At 45.9% G+C, this 23,509-nt stretch overlaps 1 protein-coding gene and 1 pseudogene across 4 annotated transcripts; both read left to right on the top strand.

Moving 5' to 3' along the window:
* The first annotated feature begins 3,264 nt into the window (after positions 1-3,264).
* LOC702801 (gamma-glutamylcyclotransferase-like) lies at positions 3,265-6,105 on the top strand (annotated as a pseudogene).
* An 8,734-nt stretch (positions 6,106-14,839) lies between these two features.
* Positions 14,840-23,509, top strand: GLRX (glutaredoxin). 4 transcript variants are annotated; one of them, XM_015140444.3, is made up of 3 exons: positions 14,840-15,110; positions 20,841-20,960; positions 23,096-23,509. In XM_015140444.3, exons 1-2 carry the CDS (start codon positions 14,904-14,906, stop codon positions 20,952-20,954), a joined length of 321 nt encoding a protein of 106 aa, XP_014995930.1. In that variant the 5' UTR covers positions 14,840-14,903; the 3' UTR covers positions 20,955-20,960; positions 23,096-23,509.

Genomic DNA, 23,509 nt, shown 5'->3' with positions numbered 1-23,509 from the left:
TTCCATGCTGCCCTGCCCTCATTGTGGAGATTCTCACCTCTCTTCTGTTCCTTCACCAGCTTCACTGGCTGTGAGGTCAATGACTTCCTTCCTGCTACTGAGACATGTGACTGGTTACTCTTGGAGCAGTGAAGGCCTGGGAAGGACATGGGGATCCGTCAGGCTGGTTTAGATTAGCCTATGTGACTCCAGGTTGCCGTGTTGGTTCTATTGTAATGGACCGACCTGGACCCATGGTTGGCTCCAAACCTCCCCAGTCAGCATCTTCTGCGTCAGTGTTTCCAACCCTCATTGTAAAAAGTTACCTTTCCCAGATTTTTGATAGGGGATTCAGAAGACTGACTTGTTGCCACCACTCACCTCCCTCCACACGCCCCTTCCTCAGCTTGCCCTGTGCTTGAGTATTTTCAGCAATCCAGATAGAGCCAGGCAAGCAGGGGTCTTACCTTGAGCAGAAGGACCTCAGAGGCTGCGTCATGAAGACTTTCCATCTCGGGCTGTTGTTTTGCCCTTTGAGACCAGCCGCTCTGGCAGCATCTTAGTGTGAGCCAAGAGTCAGATGTTCCTTCCCCATGGGATGATGGTGCCCTTGTCAGAAAGCCCCCTCCATTTCTGATCATCTGCTGCTTCTGTCACACGCAGACTGGCTCTCACCAGTGCCAACACCTATTCCTGCATGTCAGTTATGGCACAGGGCCTGGGGACCATCTCATGCTCCAGCCCTTAGGCATCACCAGTCACACAGAGACAGCCGGTTTTCTTCCTTCCTCCCCACTGCCGTGTCACTGCTGAAGGGCCAAGACCTTTTGAGATGGACTTGCAAGCTCGGTGTCTCCACATTTCTCTGAATACTGCAGAAGCAAGATACTTGGGCCTGCCACGACTACCAACCCCTCTGTCCCCTCTTTCCCAGCGTGGTCATGATTAGTAGACCTGGATGTGTTTCATGTTCGTATTAACTCCTGTCTGGTTCTCCAGTTTCCCATGAAGGCCTCAAAGAGTTGATTACGTACTTTTCATTTTTGGTACTTACTGTTTCTCTTTATTTTCTTACGTAAGTCATATAGGAATATATCCTGATCGTGTAAGTTTCAAATAATATAGAAACCTACAGAGGAAAGCTGAAAACCTGCACCATCCTGCTCCAGGTCACTCCTGCTCAAGGTCGCACTGCCCAGTCCCCTGTCTAGGCACCCACACTGCACAGAACATGCATCTATACATGTGTAATTTTTTTTTTTCATTTTTTAGATGTAGATATTACTTTGCAAAGTAACAAACTTAGTATGTTTTTTGCTTGGAAATGTTTCATGTTAGGATATACAGCTCTATCTCATTCATATATAATCATACACACATGTATATAATGCTTTCATACCCTAGATTGTTATATTCATAAAAAAGAGATTGTCCTACACACATGGTTCTGCACTTTGTTTTTTGTGAGTGGTTTTGTTTGTTTGTTTGTTTGTTTTCTTCTTGTTTTGTTTTGTTTTGAGATGGAGTCTCACTCTATCACCCAGACTGGAGTGCAGTGCTGTGATCTCAGTTCACTGCAACTTCCACCACCCAGATTCAAGCGATTCTCTTGCCTCAGCCTCCCAAGTAGCTGGGATTACAGGCACATGCCACCATACCCAGCTAAGTTTTGTGTTTTTGGTAGAGATGGGGTTTCACCGTGTTGGCCAGGCTGATCTCAAACTCCTGACCTCAAATGATCCACCCACCTCGGTCCCCCAAAGTGCTGAGATTACAGGCGTGACCCACTGCACCCAGCCCACTTTGATTTTAGACACAGAATACTCAGCACATACATTCCTTCCTTGGTTTTATCAACAATTGCATCCTCTTTCATAGTTTGGATGTGCCAAAAATATATTAGCTAGAAGCCCACTGGAGAACATTTTGTCACAAGTACACTTCTCATCTATCTGTGTGAGAGTCCTGTAGTTGAACCTCATATTCTGCGGAGGAGTAATGAAATATGAAAGCCGAAAGTTACTACACAGGGAAAAAGTGCTGGATGGAAAGGAATGGCAGAAAGGATTCTTGGATGAGGAAGGGCTAAGTGGCTGTTGTTTCCTCTTGATTCCTTTCCTAAACTTTCTGGTGATGTGAGTCAATAGTTATTATTAGCTCAGAGTTTTACCTTTCAGTTTCAGCTTTAGTTTGACCTCAAGCTCTTTTGACAAGTCATTCCAAGTGACAGTTCCATCTACACATGAGCCCAGAGATTGTTTCTGGGTGGGACAAACTGTCCTTTCTAATTGAAGATGCTCTATCCCTAAGTGATTCATTTCCTTTGAGCATCTCAGCTCATGTTTAATTTCTTTGCAACCAGGTGTGTGAATGTAACTCTTCTGTATAAGGCAAGTCTATACCCATACACCTGATATTAATAAACTATTGATTTCATGTTTGTGGCATTGCTAAATTTACAGCCTAGGCAATTTGTTTTCCTCCAGAAGTACTGCCTCCATAATTAAATAGACTTCATTTAATTGTGGGGTCATGTTAACCAAAATTATGTTTCCCAAAAGCTTGAAAGTATTTTTTAAAAAACTTTTATTGTTTTGTTTCAGCATTTCTGACATTGCTACACAAATTCAGTCATGCAGCTCACCGAGTGCCTACTGAATTTCCTGTCACGCAGAGCCTGAATTTCCTGTCATTGAGCATAACCTTTTAAAAATATTATTGTTTTTTTAAACCCTGGCACTAAACCAGTTTTCATCTTCATCTTGACTTAATGCCTCCCCACTCTGCTCTCTCATCTTCTTCTCCTGGCTCCACTCACCTCCTCTGTAGCCAGGAACCCACAGTTGGCTATTTCGGCCATGTGTCCAGAGTCTGGAATCCGTTGTCCCCTTGGGCTTGCACTGTGGCTAGTTAGCTTGCCCATCCTCAGCCTCGGCACCCTCCTTGTCTGTCCCCTCCCCGCCCCCTCTGGTGCACCCTCCAAAGGTGCACCTGTCTTTTCTGAGGTCAGTCCCACTGCCTGGCCCTCTGTCCCCTCCTCCAGTGCTGTTGGTGACTTTGCTCCATCAAGCATCCTCTTTTTCTCTCTCTGTCTCTCTCTCGCTCATATTTCCCCCCGTCAACTAGTTGCTTCCTCTACAAAAGGAAAAAATAAAACAAATATAGTCAAGGTTCCCTTAAACAAAAGATGCTTTTTCTCAACACTGCTATTCCCTCAGGTTATTATTGTATCTCATACCCTTCTGCCACCATTCTTTAAAGTCTAGTCCAAACTGGTTTCTCCACCTCCCTACATCCCAGTACCTACTTTAAATAAATAAAAAGAGTAAACATACAAGTGAAAGTGCATATGGTAAATAGTCAATGAAGAAAGATGGAAAATAAAAAGCCCCTTCCTCATCTGACTGATGGGGAAATTATTAATTAATTAATTAATTGAGTCATCAGTCCCTTTTTAGAAAAAATAATATATATTGATTTTATATATTGTATTGTGTATATGTATAACATATTATATATATTGTACATATACCCACACCTGCAAATATATATGTAATCTTCTAAATTTCACACATATGGAATCATACGCTGGTCTGACCTTTTTAAAAAAATTTAATAACATATCCTGGTACAAGAATCCAAAAATAGGGGTTGCCCCTGGTGAGAGAATCTGAACTGACGAGGAATAGGGTAAAAGAGCAACTTGCTGGAGGCGGCGGCCAGGGAGTCACTGGGCCAGGGTCCTGGGCCGCCGCGCTGCTCTCTCTGTCTGCTCCTCACAGCTCTGCTCCAGGTTCCCGTTCAGGCAGCAGTGGGACATGGCGAACTCGGGCTGCAGGGACGTCCCGGGCCCGGATGAGGACAGTTTTCTGTACTTCGTCTACGGCAGCAACCTGCTGACGAGAGTATCCACCTCCGAAACCCCTCAGCGGCGTTTTTTTGTGTGGCCCGCCTGCAGATCGAGACCATCCAGGCCAACATGGTGAAACTCCGTCTCTATTACAAATACAAAACTTAGTTGGGTGTGGTGGCGCACACCTGTAATCCCAGTTACCCAGGAGGCTGAGGCAGGAGAATGGCTTGAATCCGGAAGGCGGAGGTTGCAGTGAGCCGAGATTGCACCACGGCGCTCCAGCCTGGCGACAGAGCGAGACTCCGTCTCAAAAAAAAAAAAAAAAAAAAAAAAAAAGGAAAATATGTTGCAATAGAAGTTAAAGTTTCAACTCAAGAAGAAAGAGAACTAACCTGTCAAAGTTATCTGATGACAAATTACGAAAGTACTCCTCTGTCTTCACAGTATAAAAAGATTATTTGCATGGGTGCAAAAAAAATGGTTTGCCACTGGAGTATCAAGAGAAGTTAAAAGCAATAGAACCAATTGACTATACAGGAAAGGTCTCGGAAGAAATTGAAAACATCATCAAAAAGGGGGAAACACAAACTCTTTAGAACATAATGGAATATATCTAAGGATATTCTGTGTGCTAATATAAAATATTTTTAACACTTGAGAACAGGGATCTGGGGGATCTCCATGTTTGATTCATTTTCAACAGTGCTCTGAAGGAATATCTCACTTGGGTGACTCCTTGTTTTCACACTATAAAAATAAACTGAGTTAGGAGTTAGACAATTTAAAAGGGGGATATGGGACCCTGAAATGTATGACAAATGGATGTGAGTTACCCTTCTGTAAACACTGAAAGCTCTTCTCTTGACTTGATCTTAAGTGTCTCCTTGCTTCGGTAAAGAATAGATTTGTAGCTCACTTGATGATGGTGCTGGTGAATTGCTCTGCTCTGTCTGAGATTTGTAAAAATCAGATTAATGAGAGTAATCTGCAGATAATTGATAATAACATTTTGAAAACTGGAAAGATGGTATACTGTTTTTAGAGGAATAAACATGTTTGTGGTTTTTAAAAAAAGAGAAACTTGCTTTGCACTGTATACCCTTTTGTATTATTAGGATTTTATACTATGTTTACATGTTGCCTATTTAATAAGTCACTTAAAGTGATTTATGTATCTTGAATATCTTTCCATATTAGCATGTACAGACAGAACTCATGATTTTGTGGATATGGGCAGACTATCTCTGGAAAGATACAGAAGGAATGAGGAAAAGCCTCCTGAGGAATGCCTTGCAGACTGACCCCAGGTCAGGTATACTTCCTGCATACCTTTCATGCTGGTTTTTGGTGGCTTGTTATCATGTACAAATATTACACAAAATAGGCTTCAAAAGAACTAGTTATATAGATGTACCATGATTTGTATAATTAGTTCCTTATTCATGGATATTTAGGCCATTCTCAAGTTTTAAAGTGATTATTATCATCGTTATTACAAACAGCATCACAGGGAGAATCCAGTACATGCATCTGTAATGCCACGGTGCTGTTTCTTCTCTCCCTGTCCCAGACCCCTCTCCTCTGTTGTTGTCTGTACACAGATCTCGTGATGGCGCTTTCTGACTACTCATACTTGAATCTGGTGAGTTTTCCTTTGCAGGTGGTCTGGTGGGGAAGGCCAGGGTCAGGTTCCACTTTCTGGAATGCTCTCATGACCCAGGATGTGGGTAAGAGACTCCTTTAGGCAGAGGGCAGGCAGGTGGAAGGCTGTGTGCATCCCAGTGTCTCTTCTGCCTCCTGCCAACCGGATAGGCCAACTGTAGCATGCAACTTGTCTGGAAGTATCCTCATTTATCCTCACTTCCTCTGCCCCTCAGGACCAAACCGAGTGCAGAGTAGCTCCCATCACCCCACTCCTTCTGGGACAAATAATAGATTTGAGTTTTGCACCTCAGTGTGAACCTGTTACCTTAAAGAGATCAATTTGATTGCTTTTTTCTGAGCTATAAGGGTCCTGTCTCCATTCTTTCATCCTCCCTGTTCCCTCTCACTGCTTTGGCATGCCTTCTGCCTATTTTGTGTAATATTTATATGTGATAACAAGAACACAAAAACTAGCACAAAAGATATGCAGGAAGTATATCTGGCCTGGGGTCAGTCTGCAAGTCATTCTTCAAGAGGCATATCCTCATTTCTTCTCTATCCTTCCAGAGATAGTCTGCCCATATCCACATATATGGAGCTGTGGGAAACTAACCTAAAATGTGGGAGGGGGGTTTTAACTGATCACAACTTACAAGAGTGCTCTGTCCAATCTCCCATCCCTATGAGGGAGGCAGAAAATGAAGGGGTCCCATAGCTTTCTTCTTGCTTTTAGCTGTTAAAAATTCTGGTCTAATCTAGTCTAAAATTATGATCTTACCTACTCAAACCACCCACTCCCATCATGAGCTGGGGGCACCTGCAGTGGGCAAGGGGCATATCTGTCTTTTACTCCTGTCCCCTCACTTTTCCTCTTGGAGTAGAGAGGGATGAGTCATGATCAGGTTCAATGACAACTTCTGCCTAACCTTTAACAAAGTTGGGGACTGGGAGAGGCAATGGGGAGGGAGGGTAACTGTCTCCTTACTGAACTTCCTGCGTTATGGTTCTTTCTCTGTGAATGCTCATGGCCTCACTGGCCAACACTAACCATCTGAATGTCTGGCACCCTAAAACAGGCTCTTTGAGGCTAGCAGGTAAGTTCTTCAGAGAGGCTCTCTCACATACATGGCTTCTCCAATGTGGCGGATCCAGCTGCAGGCTGACCTCTTCCAGCCCCTTCAGCCTCTACCTCTGTATACACCCCACAGCCTCTTATGCTTGGGTCTCCTTGCCCAGTGACAGGAAACAAGACAACTCAAGACTGTCACCTTCCATGGTGTCCACTTGCCCATCGGAGACTCACGTGTCCCTTTCAAGCCAGACTCTGCCGTTTCTCCCAAGGCTCTTTGCCCCTGCTCAACAGGAACAGGGCAGATCAATGCATCAACTATACCTAAGCAGCTGACCAACTGGTAAATGAGGCACCGGCCTCCTCTTCTTGCAAGTAAACTCCAATCTTTAATGATGTTTCTCTTGGAGCCCATTTCATGTGGCTTGCAGCAGGGCATGGTGGGGAAGGAAAAACTCCAACACTGGTTACTAGGCCAACTAGGGTGGGAAGGTGGGGAGTGTGTGCTGATAGCTGCAAGGTCAGTTGTTTCATCTTTAAGAAAGCCCTGGAAAGGAATTCTGGCCTGTTGTTGGTGGCTTTCTATACAAGGTGCATTATTAATCCTTCATAGTCCTCAGCTTTGCCCTTCCAATTCTACTCTAACAAACAAGAAAGTCCCACTCGAGATACCATTTTTTAAACATAAATGGTAGCTAGCATACTGATGTCACTGTGCTGCATCTTAATAACATATCTTAATAACATCTTAATCAATATCTTAACGTCTTAGAGATATGTTATTTCATATCAACTGACTTAATTCTGCCTCTTAAAAAAACATTTTAAAGTATTTCATTATATTGATATATTTCTAATTAGTGCCCCTTCAAGGAGTATTTAAATTGAACACTTGTCAATGTTTTATTTTTGTATTTACAACAAAAAGATATCCAGTTCATAGATTGTTTGGGGGTTGAACGTGTATCGACAAAAAGAATTATCCAGATAAAAGTTAGACTAGGAATAAGATGATAACAGGAATGTCTCATTTTAGTTGTGGGGTGAGTTGATGACAGGCCTAGTTAAGCACTGCTGAGCCTCTGTTAGCTGTGTGGAGTAAGCCTAGCTTAGGAAGGAGCTGGTGCTCAGACAGACCGCCAGCTGGTAGAAACATCACAAAGAGATTTCAGAGAGAAATGTGCTCAGGTGTGTTTTCAGAAAAGCCTTGCAATGTGAATCTCAATTCACTTCTGTTTGGGACCACTCTTTTTCTTTCTCACAAGCAAGGCTGTGATTCTATCTCATATGATGTCTCGCACACAGGTGGTTCCTCTCCCTGATCCTGGATCTGAGATCCTGAATGACACTATGACATGTTCCCTCTTACTTGAAAGTTGTGTGTGCCTTGGGTGCAGGCACAGTTTCCCTGAGGAGTGGGCTCCCGCTCCATGAGGGACACTCAGCATTCTTTTCATAGATGTGAATTCCTGCCTGTTCCATGGAGGGGCGCAAGGGGAGGCTGGACAAGTGCCCCGTGGGAAAATGCCACGGCATGGAGGCAAGCTCATGAGGGGGTTACAATAGATGGTCTTCGGGACCCCTTTCAGGCTTGTGTTATCCTTCCTTTAAGACCTTGGAATTTGCTCTGTAGAGCAGCAGAGAGAGCATCTGCTTTGGACCCAGCACCTGAGCTTGAATCCCACATCTGCCTCTTCCTTGCTGGGAAGCCCAGGACAAAGTCTCCTAACCTTCCTCTGTCTGTTTTCTTACCTGCAAATGGCAGGTACTGATACCTACGGCAACGGGATATTTATTTGTTAAATAAATATCATTTCGATAACCTCATTGAAAAACATTTAGGCCTGGAGTAGATAAAACCTTCTTCTCAACAGCACAAGCCCCACCTTTTATTTCAGCGTTTTCAGTTTTGTCTGTCTAAGCAAGATAAAGTTCCCATTGGTGGCTCACTCGTTCTAAGAAGTTTGTGCTAGGAGTTGGCAATGAACGCAGTTGGTTGCCTACCCCACCACCATTTTTCTCTTCTTCCTTCCTAGGGAATTCCTGTTTGTTAAGGAATCTACTTCTCCCCATCAGAGCTCTCCCTTTAGAAGTCAAACCAGTTCCAATCCAGCAATGGGCCTCATTTTCTCCAAAAGTGGTGGTCACTCCATTCCTTTTGCTAGTCTCTGGGTCAGGAATTAGCCTGTGATGCAATTTAACCAATAACACAAGGTGAGGTTTCCTGTGGGAAAACTTTAGAATAACACTTTCCCATTTCCTCTGGACATGGTTGTTTGCAGAGACGGGGCAACAAGAGAGACTTTCCAAATGTATGGCAGAGCCTGTAGGGAGGCGGCCTGTAGGGAGGCGGCCTCTACTCCTGACCTTGGTTGAACTTCAAGTCCCTCAGGTTAGGAAGACTTTCCTTATTCTTCCAGTCAGTTTGGGATCCAAAATATCAACTTTTCAAAGTTGCTGTGATGATTAGAGATCATGCATATAAAGCTCTTAGCACTGAGCCCAGCACACAGTAGGTACATAGTAAATGGTAGCTGTCAGTGTTACCGAGTTCAGTATCACACAGCCCCACATAGAGGTAGGAGGCAAGGAAACATCTGGCCAGAGAGACTGCAGTTAGAGCCAGAGCCAGTGACCCCCGCAGTCAAATCTGAAGAGGGCCAGAGAGAGCTTCCTAAAGAATTAGACTCTGAAAACAAGGCACGGCCCCAAACCAGAACCTTCATTGTCTGAGGTTGAAAAGGGCGGCTGGTACTAAGGGTCTCTCACTTGAGCCTCCACAGCAGCATGCCTAGGGGGCCACATGGGCAGCCATGCTTAGTGTAGCAGCCTTGAGGGCAGCTGGAGCAATGGCAGCCCACCACCCCCTGAACCGCCCCTTTGTACACTTCAAGCCTTGTGGAAACCAGGACTGGTCCCAGGGTGAACACAGAGGGACCCTGAAAGTTTTGCCAGCTCCAGAGCATTCCTGTCACTCATTACAGCCTTTCTGTGATCAAACTGCATTTAGGTACTCACTGTGTGACTTGGGAGATGTGACACCGTCACTAATACATCAAACATTTGACTACAAATCTATCCATGTGTAAAGTATACCTGTTCCGCTCCTCGGTGCCTGTGTGTGAAGTCCTCCCTCTGCAATGTGGTAAAGTTCCCCTGTTCTCTGCCTGCTCTCCAGTTGTCTCTCTCTCCTCTCCCTACTCAAACCCCAACGCTCTGTTCATGTTCAATGTTGAGCACTGTTTATGTTGTTCTTCTTCTTCCTACTCCCTCTGCCTGCAATGCCCTTCCCTTCCTTGTACACTCACAAGCTTCTTATCCCTCAAGATTCAGCCTGGCTCTCCTTTGATATGGGCCCTTTCCCCAGCCAACCTCCAGGTGGGAATGATTACTCCCTTTGGTTAACCTAATGCCCATACACATTTCTGTTAACCAGAATACTTTCTAACAGTCCATTTTCCGTGTTTATATCGCCCACTAAACTATAAACTCCTAAGACCTGGGGCTGTATGATGGATGTTTGTGTTTGGCTGAGAGTAGTTGATTAATAAATGTCTGTTGGATGGATGGGTGGGTGGATGGATAAGAACCAGTGTGGGCTGTGGTAATGCAGAGATAAAAGTCCTTTCCCTGCCCTCAAGGAACTCACTATAGATCACAGAAAATTAATACAAAGGAACAATGACATGTGATGAGTCAGGGCGCAGTATGACACGTGAGCCCCATGGAGGGGCACCCATCCCATGGGGGAAAGAGGTGAGTGTTTTTGGGTACTTCTTAGAGGTGCTAACACACCATCCTGATCTGGATCCCTTTGGGCCAGCAGGAGTCAGCCACCCAGAAACAAGAGGAAGGGCACCCTGGGCACAGGGAGCAACAGGTCCCAAGTGTGAGTGGCAGCAGTGAGGACATGGCTCAGAGTCCAAACAGTTGGAGCAAAGGAGAAATTGTTGCAGAACGTTCCCCTTAGTTCAGGTAAAACTGGGCTCTTGTCACACGACCAGGAAAGATGAGGCTTGCGGACACATAGAAGGGTGAGGAAAATGGAATTTATTGGATGAAAAGAAAAAAGGAAAAATAACTCTCAGCAAAACAAGAGAGAGTCCTGAGAGCAGGTTTCCCAGCTCACAGATTGAGTTCCAGGTCAGGACACAGGAACAGGAAGGGCCAGGCTCCTCCTCGCTGCAAACGGTGCAAACTTCCCAAGGTTTCACTCCATCTTCCCAGTGCACAGGTGGACATTATTCAGAAAGAATCAGTCGGGAAAGGGCAGGCCTCATCTGGGACCAGCTGTCCAGTGTTTTGTCTTTGTTTCCGGTATTTTTTGAGACAGACTTTTGCTCTTGTAGCCCAGGCCAGAGTGCAATGGCGAGATCTCGCTCACTGCAACCTCTGCCTCCTGGGTTGAAGCAATTCTCCTGCCTCAGCCTTCCAAGTAGCTGGGATTACAAGCACCCGCCACCACGCCCAGCTAATTTTTTTGTATTTTTAGTAGAGATGGGGTTTCACCATGTTGGCCAGGCTGGTCTTTAACTCCTGACCTCAGGTGATCCACCCGCCTCGGCCTCCCAAAGTGCTAGGACAGCAATCCAGTTTTTCAGCCTTCAGGTTGTTTTAGACTTGGAGGCAGGGTTTTACCAGGGACCACTGGCTGCCTCCTGTCTCTTAGATGTTGAGGGGAAGCTGGGATATGGTGAACAGGGCAGGGAGGACCCATCACATAGGGCCACATCCCCACAAGGAAATCTGGATTTTGTCCTGGGGAAACATGGACTAGTTTTTTGTTTGTTTGTTTTTTGAGATGGTGTCTTGTTCTGTCGCCCAGTGTGGTGGCACGATCTTGGCTCACTGCAACTTCTGCCTCCCGGGTTCAAGAGATTCTCCTGCCTCAGCCTCCCGAAGAGCTGGGACTACAGGCGCACACCACCACACCCAGCTAACTTTTGTACTTTTAGTAGAGATGGGGTTTCACCATATTGGCCAGACTGGTCTCAAACTCCTGACCTCGTGATCCGCCCACCTTGGCCTCCCAAAGTGTTGGGATTACAGGCATGAGCCACCGCGCCCAGCCCATGGACTAGTTTTAAGATGGAACAAGATAGGGTGTGTATTTTTAAAGATTGCCCCAGCAGCAGTGTGGAGTAGGCAGCGAGGCGAGGGTGGAGGTGCTACAAGAGGGAGTGAAGAACAAATGAGGGCTGGACCAATGGGAGCAGTCAGGTGTTCAGACCAGGGAGGCACTCAGGGGGCAAACTTGGTAGGGTTTGGCCACTGTGCATAAGTAAAAGCAGAGGGTAGCACAGATGCCTGCCAGGTTTCCACCCTGGCAAAAAAAGTACTTGAAGGTGCATGCAGGCTCACTGAGCAGTTATGGAGGAAACAGGGTGGCTTCAGGAGAGATTCAGTTTTGGTTCCCTAGAGGCTGAGAGGCTTAAGGAATCCCCAGGTGGGTCTTTTCAGTAGGCAATGAGATAGCCATCCCTGAAGCTTAGGAGACAGGTCCAGATAAAGAAAAATATGTGATGCTCATAAGTAAAAACTGACAGCTGGAGCCATGTGTGGAGCTACAACCTCTCAAGGAGTGGGTGTGTACACAGCGGGAAGATCAAGCCCCAAGACAGACCATATGCGTAGGTAAAATTTTTAACAAAGAGACTGAGACAATATCCAGATAGGAAGAGCAAAAAGATCATGCTGCAATGGGCATTGGGAAGAGGAAAACTTCCAGGGGCCTGCAGGGATGTACAACGTCAAACCCTGCACAGTGAGTAAGTAAGGAAAAAACCTAAAGAACGTTCATTTGTGGCCACATGTTTTGCAGCCCTCATCAGCCTGTGAGTACAGATGAAGTCACATTAAGAGTAACCACACATATTTCACTAGCTTGTTGCCAACCATCTGCACAGCAGGACTGATTCTGCCCTAAAAAATGCCCTCACTTCTCACCCTCCAAGATGTATTTTCTGGGAGTGCCTGGGGGTGTCTCACACAAGCCGAAGGAGAGTCCACACGTGTTAGTCCACGTGCACACCCTCTTTCTGTCTACAGCACTTGAGGCATCTGCAGCCCCCATGGCGGCTTCCCACTGAGATGCCCTGAGGTCCATGCTGGGTTTCAGCTCCTGCTCTACAATGCAGCAGAGGCTTCTAGGCTCGTCATTTTTCACTGAGTTGAAGCCACAGCATTTTCTGAGAAATGGAGAGGACACCCCCTCTTTGCCATCTCTTTGTCACCCGTGTTCCACATGATGCCTCACCAAAAAAAAAAAATGCCTTCTTTAGCTTGTGCCTTATGTCCTAATGCTTCAGACACCAGGCAGTCCCTGGGACTGAGTGAGAGGCAGACAATAGTCTCCCTGGACCCCAGCCTCTACCCCAGGTTTGGGGCAGGTGACTAACTGCAAAAGGTCAGGATACCTAGCTAAATGGTTATTTGGCGACATAGAGGCCATGATTGGTGTTGGCCAACAATTCGGCAGAATGGTTGACAAGGTCAGATTGCAACAAAATGAGAGGATGGAGGTGAGAAAGGTACAGACAGTAAATTTCACGAAAGGGCAGAGGCAGGAAAGCAGGAAATGGAGAGTGGTGGTGGTGGTGGTGGTGGCTTTTAACTTGAACACAGTGGCAGGCTGAGGAAGAGGCAGCAGGAAGGGAGGAGCCAACCACAGACGGGAGAAGAGAAAGGCTCTGAGTGAGGAGCAGGTGCAAGTCATGCGGATAAACCTCAGGCTGAGGGAACCTAAGGCAGCAGCCCTGAGGGCCCTGAAAGAGACCCTGGACCTCCTGGCGGGGGTCTCTGGAAGGAGCCTGGCCACAGAGTTCGGAGGTAAAAGACTAAAAAAAGAGAGGAGACTCAGACTCTGTGGCGGGGCCTCCTCTGGAGGGAAGTGGGAAGTCCGGGGCCCTGACCGCGCCGGGGGGCCTCCCAGCCACATCCTTTTCTCTGGACAGAGCTGTCACTTAGCTCCCCCTCCGTGACTCAGAATCTGACTTTCATTTTACTATTTTAATTTTATTAACGATGAGAGTCACAGTAAAAAGCTGCTTCCGGGAGTGGATTTTCTTCCCTTCCCTTGATCGCAGTTTGCTTGGGATTCCTCGCACGTGGCAGTGGCGGTGTCCAGCTGTGGCCTTCGCCCCAACTCTTTGAAGATACTCCGGTTTCACCGTAAAGCTAGCTTCCTGGGGAAAGGCTGATTCACGTTTAAAGGACATGGTTTTTCCATGATTTGTTTATTTAAGCTACCATACGCTAGAGGGGGCCGGAACTAGACCCAAGAGTAGAAGACTGTGCTCCGCGGGGTAAGGAGAACGGGCACCCTGGCGAAGACCGAAAGATTTCCTACTGGTACAACCCGTGTCTTAATAACACCTGAAGTGAATGTGGTGTCTGAGCGACAACACTACTTCCCCTCACAAACAGTAAAAGCAGAGGGTCACAAACAGAGGGTCAACCAGAAAAAAAAGATTCTCATTTCATCTATAGTTTTGTATCAGGGATTGTGTTGGAATTTGCCTCCATATTAAACTGCTGTTCAAGGGTTACCAACTCAGATGGTTATGGAGTGAAGCCGGTGTCTCAGGCATGGGCCTGTCGTTGTTACCTGTGGCAAACCAAAGCCACTACTTGCCCTATACAAAGGGGACATCAGCTGTCAGCCCCAGCAGCTTCCACTAAAAGACGCAAGCTCTGTATTGCCCGACCTGACTTTTCAGAGAGAAGTTGTAAGTCCACATTGTTTTGTGAGACCTCCAGATTTTTAAATACTGAGAATAATTTCAATAAAAAGATCACAACAACAAACACCCACCATACAGTCCAAGCAAAATGCTCTGAGAGCGACCTTCATAAGGAGTGCAAAGTCACAGTTTCAGTTTCACTTCCTCTAAAGAGATTTCAAAGTGTTCTGTTTCTTAAGTGATTCTGTTTGCATTTTAAAATACAACTGTATCTCCGAGAGGTAAAACAATAATTTGCTCTAAGAAGTCACTGCTTCCTCAGCCCCTTTGTGAGTAAGCAATGTATGCTTCCCCAGAGGTGACTAAACTCTGATCATTGCCGATGGGCAGGCACTCCCCAAATGTCCAGGGACAACAAAGATACCCAGAGTGTCTTTCATAGCTACCAACGATTAAATAGCAAGTATTGCATTCCTAGGCATTGCTAACTAGTGAAGTATACCAGATGGAAATGTCTTTGAAGCTGTCCCTTTAAAACTCGAGCAAGCTACCAGGCAAACTCCGCCTCCAGGGAGGTTCCTTATTAAATAGGAGCCAACTGGCTGGGTCGGGGCTCAATACCCCAAGCAATACCTGCAACTGAGGATTCTTCCCGGGGAGACCGCAGCCCATCGGCATGGCTCAAGAGTTTGTGAACGGCAAAATCCAGCCTGGGAAGGTGGTTGTGTTCATCAAGCCCACCTGCCCATACTGCAGGAGGGCCCAAGAGATCCTCAGTCAATTGCCCATCAAACAAGGGCTTCTGGAATTTGTCGATATCACAGCCACCAACCACACTAACGAGATTCAAGATTATTTGCAACAGCTCACGGGAGCAAGAACGGTGAGTTTCATTTTAAACGGCTAGGGAAAGGCTCCCGGATTGCCTTTTCTTGTCAGAGCTGTGTCTTTCTTTAGGACAAGGCTGCGGCTCCGTCCTTCAAGGCGTCCAGAGGGCTGTGCGGGGCGGGGGGGTGTGGGGGAGGGCGCCTTAGAGAGGATCTCGGTCACTTGAGTGAGCGGCGGCACTGCAGCCAAAGGTCCTCTCACAGCCGAAGAGGGAGTACAGCTGATGTCTGCTGTGCGACAGGGTAAGTGGGCCCAGCAGCTTGCCGGGGAGTCCCCGGGGAATTATCTAGAGTCTTTGTTTTAAGCACTGCCAAAATGACAGTTTTCAGCTGGCAGGGCTGGAGGTGGAAGCTGGGATGGAGGGCCGGGTGTGATGTGCTGGTTATTTAACATGAGAGTCATGTTCTTCATTCTCTTCTCCAGGCTTTCTTTTTCTAATTGGCTCATTCTTCCTTATTTAATTCCTCTCACTGGAAAAATCTAATGTACCATTATCTGCCCCTTGTTCTAAATTAATTATGGATGTTTCCAGGCCCCACATTGTAGGGAATCATAGCCTGGAGTTCTTCTGGCCTGGCTCTTATAATGGCTGGCTGTGTGATCCTGGGCAAGTCACCACTCTTGTAGTCCTCAAAGATCCCAGCTGCAAGACCAGATTAGGTGACCTCAAAGTCTCATTTGCTGTGAATAGGCTGTGGGACCCTCTAAAAATTGCTCTTCTCCATCTGAAAGACTTCCCTGTCTTTAGTATCCTTGGCTTTGCGTCCTGGGCTTCAGGAGGGATGCCAACCACATCACCTGTATCAGTTCTGCTGCGAGGTGGGATGAGAAATGTCCCACCAGTTCAGCTAAGTTCCCTTTTGGGATGCACATTCTACAGCACAGTGTTGGGCCAAGCACATATGCTATTTTAGTTTTAGTTTGACTTACAAGGTTGTTACTGGGTTCTGAGTGTAAAGCATTGGAGGTTGTTTCTCTCCTCTCTAATAAGAAGTCAGCATTTTGGTGCAGAGAGGGCTTAGTGTGTTACCCTACTGCTGTGTGCTGAGGTCCTGGAGTGTACACAATGACGACAGAGGCTATTGCTGCCTACTGGGACCACAGCTGCATAGGATGCCCAGGCCCTGAGAGGTGTAAAGGGCAGTGCAAACACTACTACAGGCCCCACTGTGGCTGCCACCCTGAGGACCTTTCAGCCATTGGTTCCCAAACTTTGCTGCACATTAGGATCACCTAGAGAGCTTGTAAAACAATCCTTATGCCCAAATTATGCCCCTCAATAACTAAATCACAATGTCAGAGGTGGGAGCCAAGTATTAGTTTTTAGTTTTTTGTTTTTTTTTTTTTTGAGACAGAGTTTCACTCATCACCCAGGCTGGAGTGCAATGGCGCAATCTTGGCTCACTGCAACCTCTGCCTCCTGGGTTCTCCTCCCTCAGCCTCCCAAGTAGCTGGGATTACAACCGCATGCCACCACGCCCAGCTAATTTTTGTATTTTTAGTAGAGATGGGGTTTCACCATATTGGCCAGGCTGGTCTCGAACTCCTGACCTCAGGTGACACACCCACCTCAGCCTCCCAAAGTGTAAGCGTGAGCCACCACACCTGGCCAACAATTGCTTTTTCATTTCTTTGTAGAACAACAGTATTTCTTGTAGTGATCTTTTAAGGTTTTTTTTTTTTTTTTTTTTTTTTTTTTTTTTTTTTTTTTTTTTTAAGAGACAGAGTCTTACTCTGTCACCCAGGCTGGAGTGCAGGGGTGCAATGATAGCTGACTGCAGCCTCGAACTCCTGGGCTGAAGTGACCCTCCCACCTCAGTCTCCCGTGGCTGGGACTACAGGCATGAGTCATCGTACCCAGCTAATTTTTTAAGGTTTTTGTACAGATGAGGGTCTTGTTATGTTGCCCAGGCTGGTCTTGAACTCCTGGCCTCCAGCTATCCTTCCACCTTGGCCTCCCAAACTGCTGGGATTACAGACATGATCCACCTCAACAAGCCTGTTTTTCATTTTTAGAAAAATGTTTTTTCACAGATTCTTGAATTCTGAATGCATTCCTCCTAGGGGAAGAACAAATCTTTTAAAGCTGCTTGTTTGATCCCCAACAGGTAAGTGTTTGTATTCAAAGGCTCTGAAAGCTCCTGTGGGTTTTTTGCTTGTTTGTTTGTTTTTTTGAGACAGAGTCTTGCTCTGTCCCCCAGGCTGGAGTGCAGTGGCGAGATCTTGGCTCACTGCAAGCTCCGTGTCCGGGTTCACGCCATTCTCCTGCCTCAGCCTCCCGAGTAGCTGGGAATACAGGCGCCCTCCACCACGCCCGGCTAATTTTTTGTATGTTTAGTAGAGATGGGGTTTTCACTGTCTTAACCAGGATAGTCTCGATCTCCTAACCTCGTGATCCATCTGCCTCAGCCTCCCAAAGTGCTGGGATTACAGGCGTGAGCCACAGCACCCGGCCTGAACCTGCGGTCTTAATTATTCTGTAAAGTATCTAGTAGGTAATCAGCAGGACATGATTATGGAAAGTTAGTGCCTTCAATCAAGCCATGTACTTAGTGAAACCTGTTTTTGTTTTGCTATAGTCACAGCTCCTAAATTAGTGCCTTCATTTATTTCTCCTGTAATGCACTTTTCTTTACATAGATCTGAGTTTCTGACCTATATCATTTCCCTTCTCTCTGAAGAACTTCTTTGGGCATTTCTTGCAAGGTGATTCCATTGGTAACACATTTCCTCAAGTTTTGTTTATTTTAGAAAGTATTTCTCCTTCACATTTGAATGATGATTTTACTGCATGCAACAAATACTTTTAAGCACCTACTACGTACCAGGCACTTTTATGGACAGTGGGGAAAAAAATCTGTCTTTTCTGCCATGAGAAAAAAAAAAACCTTCTGCCTTTGTTGAACCTATATTTTAGTGGGGGAGACAAACAAATACAATAATAAAACAGTATGTTGAGAGGTGGTAAGTGGCACGTGCTATGAGGAAAAGTAGAAAAGGTAGGGAAGCAGCAGCAGGGTCCAGTTTTAAATGGAGCTATTGGGTCTCACTGAGAAGGGAACATTCGAGCAGATATCTATAGAAGCTGAGGGAGATGGGCATACACAATTTACAGGCAGCGTGAATGCAAAGTTCCCAGATGTTTGCGTGGCAGGTTTGTGGAACAGTAAGGAGGCCAGTATGGTTGCAGCACTGTGAGCCAGTAGGAGAGTTAGTGGAGGTAAGGTCTGAGACCTAATGGGAGCTTGGAAGAACTGTGACTGGTACTTGGTGTGAGATGAGATGCCCTTGGTGGGTGCTGAGCAGACAAGTCACTTGATCTGACTCCATTTTGAAAGGGCCACTCTGGGCCGGGCGCGGTGGCTCAAGCCTGTAATCCCAGCACTTCGGGAGGCCAAGGCGGGCGGATCACGAGGGCAGGAGATCGAGACCATCCTGGCTAACACAGTGAAACCCCGTCTCTATAAAAATACAAAAAATTAGCTGGGTGTGGTGGCAGGCACCTGTAGTCCCAGCTACTCAGGAGGTTGAGGCAGGAGAATGGTGTGAACCCAGGAGGCGGAGCTTGCAGTGAGCCGAGATCTCACCACTGCACTCCAGCCTGGGCGACAGAGCGAGACTCTGTCTCAAAAAAAAAAAAAAAAGAAAGAAAGAAAGGGCCACTCTGGCAGCTGTGGGGAAAAGAGACAGTAGGGCAAGAGTGAAGGTTGAAGCTGGGAGACATTGGGAGGCTATAGCAGTTATTCGGGTGACAAATGAAGGTGGCTTGTACCAGGGAGGAAGCTGAGGAAGTGCTGAGAAATCGCTTTTGAGTAGTTGCATTTGTGTAACCCTAGCTAGTGTGCAGGAGACGCTGCCTGGCTGAGGCTGGGGGAACCTACTCCAGGAGAGTAAGAACCACAGGATTACCAAACTCATTTTGGGGTGGCAGTTCTTTCCTCTCCTTGACAGTAGTGGACTCTCAAGTTCCTCTAAGGAGGAGGCTGGGAAGGGACGGGAGGGGAGGGAGCACAGGCTGGTTCCTCTTCTTTGCTCAGCTTTGTCAACAGTACTTGCTTCGGTTTCACTGCCACAGCCCTCCATGCCGTCCTGTACAGCCTGCCGTTCATCTCCCATTAAGGGTACCATTCACTGATACGATTTAAGGCAGTTTTGCAGTTGTCCAGACTAGAGGATGGGTATGAGGGTAAAGGAGCCTTTCGCTTCTTTGCCAGACACTGAGCGCAAAACTCCACGCTAGGGGCAGCCTGGTCACATTTCAGGGTCGTCTCAGGAGGCTGGGGGGCAGCTCCAGGGCTGTGGGTTTTCAAAGCCTCAGTTATCCTGTGAGAGCACAGGAAATAGCCATGGAAATGTGCAAGATTTGTTTTTAATTTTTAGACTTTATTTTTAATGCCTACCTTCACCCAGATCCCCTTTTTAATAAAAGTGCTGTAAGAACTTACCCACAATCATTAAGCCGCTTTTCTCATCTTTCTCACTTTTTGGACAATTTGCTCCAATTACTGTGCTTTCTGAGGAAAGCCCAAAGCTTTGAAAAATAGTCTCACTGCTTTCTGCCTCCACCTCTCCCTCCCCTCCAGTGCGTTCCTAGTACTCGGGGAAAGGCCCGCTGGCTCTGATGACATGCTCACCTCCATGGGGCTTGTTTCTTCACTGCCAGGCAGCCTTGGTGGAACACCCTTGGCCTGGAAATTCAGCCACGTTGAGGGTGTTTCCTCCTCCCTCGCGATTCTAAAAGCCCTCTGGAATTCTGTAATATGTCTGCTCCTAGCAGCAGGAGGAAGCATGGAACTAGAGAGAAGCCTATTTAGCAGGTGTCATGACTGTGGCTTGGCATGGGTGACTCACCCACGTCCGGGGTGACTTAACCATCTTATGGTGGACCAGTGATTAAAGGAGACTCAAATACCACTACACCCCCGTGCTTGAGGACAGAGCTTGCCTGTGTTTTGTTTTGTTTGTTTTGCTCTGTCATACAGGTGTAAGTGCAATGGCACCATCACAGCTTACTGCAGCCTCGACCTCCCAGGCCAAAGCGATCCTCCCACTTCAGCTTCCTGAGTAGCTGGGACTATAGGCATGCACCGCCATGCCTGGCTAATTTTTGTATTTTTTGTAGAGACGGGGGTCTCACTATGTTACCTAGGCTGGTCTTGAACTCGGGCTCAAGTGACCCTCCCACCTCAGCCTCACAAAAGTAGTAGGATTACAGTCAAGAGCCACTGTGCCTGGCCCTCGCCTGTGTTTTAACAACACAGAGAGATGATTGTATTTAATAAACTGTGGACCTGAAAAATCAGAGACCTAATGCAAATACTTTTCCAGCTGTATTTAGAAATGAATTCCTTCCTTCCTGATTGTTGTGACCCAGTTTACAATCCCTGATGCAGAGAAAGTAGAGTTCAATCTAGGTGGTCTGACTGCAGCCAATTAGAATTCTCCTGAAACATGTTTCTGTAGAGTGAAATTTTAAAATCCCTTTGGCAAATTGGACAAGCTCATGCATAGCACACTCAACTTGAAAACTCTTCTGGCTTAAAAACATTCTTGGGTTTATAATGTTACCCCTTATAACAGTAAGGAAGTCCTGTCCTATAAGCATATACGTGAGGAGGTTGTAAAGTGATTTGAAAAATTTGGAATCATGGGAAATATTTCATGGTGGGATATGTTCTTTCTAGTCTAGTAATGTAGTAATGTCCTGGGTTGTGTGCTTCTTTAGGTTCCTCGAGTCTTTATCGGTAAAGATTGTATAGGCGGATGCAGTGATCTAGTCTCTATGCAACAGAGTGGGGAACTGCTGACGCGGCTAAAGCAGATTGGAGCTCTGCAGTAACCACAGGTGAGTGGCAGGTGAGGTGCTAGGCCAGGAACATGGGACACCATGGAATTCTTCTGTCATGGTTTGTTATACTGTAGGACAGCATTCTGGCTGGGGAAAGATGATTTGGGGTAAGTTGAGGAATGGTGATATCAATTACTTAATGAATTTCACACTTTACAAAGAGATTGTGTCAATGGGAGAAATTCTTTCACTCCACCTTCATTTAACAAATATTTATTGAGCATGTGCCAGATGCATGAGAATATAATGATGCATAAAATGATAACCTGGAACTTATATTCCAGAGAGGTAGACCGATCAAAAACAAGCAAATCCTTAAATAGAATAGAATAATGTGATAGAATATGTCAGGGGGTGGGGAGAAAATTGAGCTAACATGGTAAGGAAGGGCCTTTCTCAGGAAGGGTGGAGCTGAGACCTGATTGACAAGGAGACTGCTAAGCAGAGATGAAGCGGAAGAGCTTTTCAGGCAGAGGGAATAGCAAGTACAAAGACTCTGAGGTGGCAACAGGTAAGGGATGTTCATGGAACAGAAAAAAACCAGGAATAGAGTAAATGAAGTGCAGTAAGAAGGAAGAATAGAGAGAAAGGTGAGCAGGGGCCAGAGTACCCAGGCCGTGGTAAACAATTTGGATTTATTCAAAATGCGATGTGAAACTGAGGTCATTTTGGCTTTACCTGTGTTCATTTGGCAGATCAACTCTAATTATTAATTGGCTTCCCAAAAGCCAAAACAAAGTTTTCTAAAATCAGTAACCTAAAGGAGATCTTTGGCTCTGTGGAAAACCACAGGGCAATGAACATTTTAGAAAGAAACCATGATGGTTTTGGAGTCTGAGCTCCTCCTTCCCCCAGTTCCCCAGCACAGCTAGCGCTAGCCAGCTCCCAAGCAGGCCAATTCAGAGACCTGTACACAGAGAGACGTACGGGCTGCTTTAGTTGAGGGAGAAATGAATGGTTCTTTAACCAAAATGTTCTTGGAGGGGTATCTATTGCCTGCTAATTAATAACTCATCTCTTCGGCAATGAGTATACATAATTTGTGATAGTTACTCCACATAGCAACAGAAGGGGGAAAAAGATCTGAAAAAATACAACTGATTTCCCTGAAATGAAATAGTCAATGCTAGAAATCTTCTAATCGTAATTCTACAATATCATCACAGCAGGTGCACCCTATGTCTGTCTGAGTTCACTTCCTAGCCTTACCACTGGTACTAAAAGCACTCAAATCCAATTAATGGTGGTACCAAATGTTTCCTATTCTGGGACATGTTTAGCAATTTAGGCTTAGATTAAGAATGGGAGAAGATGGGAAATGTCATTTCTCAAACTGCTTCTATTTTGGTGTGGGCATTAGAGTCCCCCATATTCAGAAAGTCTCCTTTCTCGCATTTGGCCTTTTCCTTCAGTGTTCTATGCTGTCATTATTTTACTGGCAGCTGCATCTCAGGGCCATCTGCAACAGAGTGTGTTGAAATGGCAGGTGTAAGTGTTCTGGTAATGAGAGAAAGGAAGGATTTTGCCTTACAAGAAGATCCCATTCTTTCTTTCCTGGCAGAGCAGGCCCCCCATGCTGACATCTGTCCTCAAGAGCTGGATGGAATTGCAAATGATGACAGCACTTCCTGGTGGATGAATTTGGGGGCACAAACAGCTTTTTTCCTCTTTTGGCTCTGTATTTAAAAGTGAATCAACTTGCTCTTAACCACAGGGCCAAGAAGGTTGACGGGCCATCTCGGTTTTCTTCTGGATGCGCTCTTTGGTTTTCAGAAGACTGTGACAAGTTCTGGCCCAGGATTCCCTCACTGACCCTCAACTGTTCTCTTTGGCACACGTTTCTTACTGTTCTCCACGTGTCAGCATGTCTCTACCTCTAAGCCAGTGTTTTTCAACTATGTTTATCCAGACTCCTTCTCCACAATGATGAATCCATAGTTGGTTTTCTGCTACTGTCCATTAGCTGAAATCATTTTGCTGCTTGACTTTATGGAGTTTGTATTATGATATCAGTGGGTATTTTGAATGTGTTCTTTCAAACTACATGCATCTCTCCACTCAACCCCACCCCATCCCATCCCACCTTGAAAATCACTGCTCCGAACCAGTGTTCTCCACCTTGTCCTCCATAGATCTCATAGGAAATGTTCAACAATTCTGTGAAAGGTCACAGGACCCAACTGGAGAAATCATATGAAAAGCATAGTTGGTCTTGGCGTCACATGGATCAAAGGCACAAGTGCAGAGGCTGTGGTCATGCGGAACACTCTGTTATTTAAGATGGCTGTCCAGATAATCCTGAACACTGTGTATTTGTTTGATTTAGACTACCAGCAACGATTAAAGCACGAAATGTGAAACATCTGAGAAAACTTACAGCCCCCTACACCAAGAGTGTATCTATGAAAGAGCCCCCACACTTTGAAAACTTAAGAATCCCTTATGAAGTTTGCCTGTTCTAGAATTGTAAGATTGTTAATTTCCTTCTTCAGTCTCTAGTGACAACACTTAACTTCTTTTCTAATAAAAAAAATACCTGTAGATGA

Source organism: Macaca mulatta, chromosome 6 (assembly GCF_049350105.2).
Source record: "Macaca mulatta isolate MMU2019108-1 chromosome 6, T2T-MMU8v2.0, whole genome shotgun sequence".
Taxonomy (NCBI): domain Eukaryota; kingdom Metazoa; phylum Chordata; class Mammalia; order Primates; family Cercopithecidae; genus Macaca; species Macaca mulatta.
This window is presented reverse-complemented; position numbering and strand designations above follow the sequence as displayed.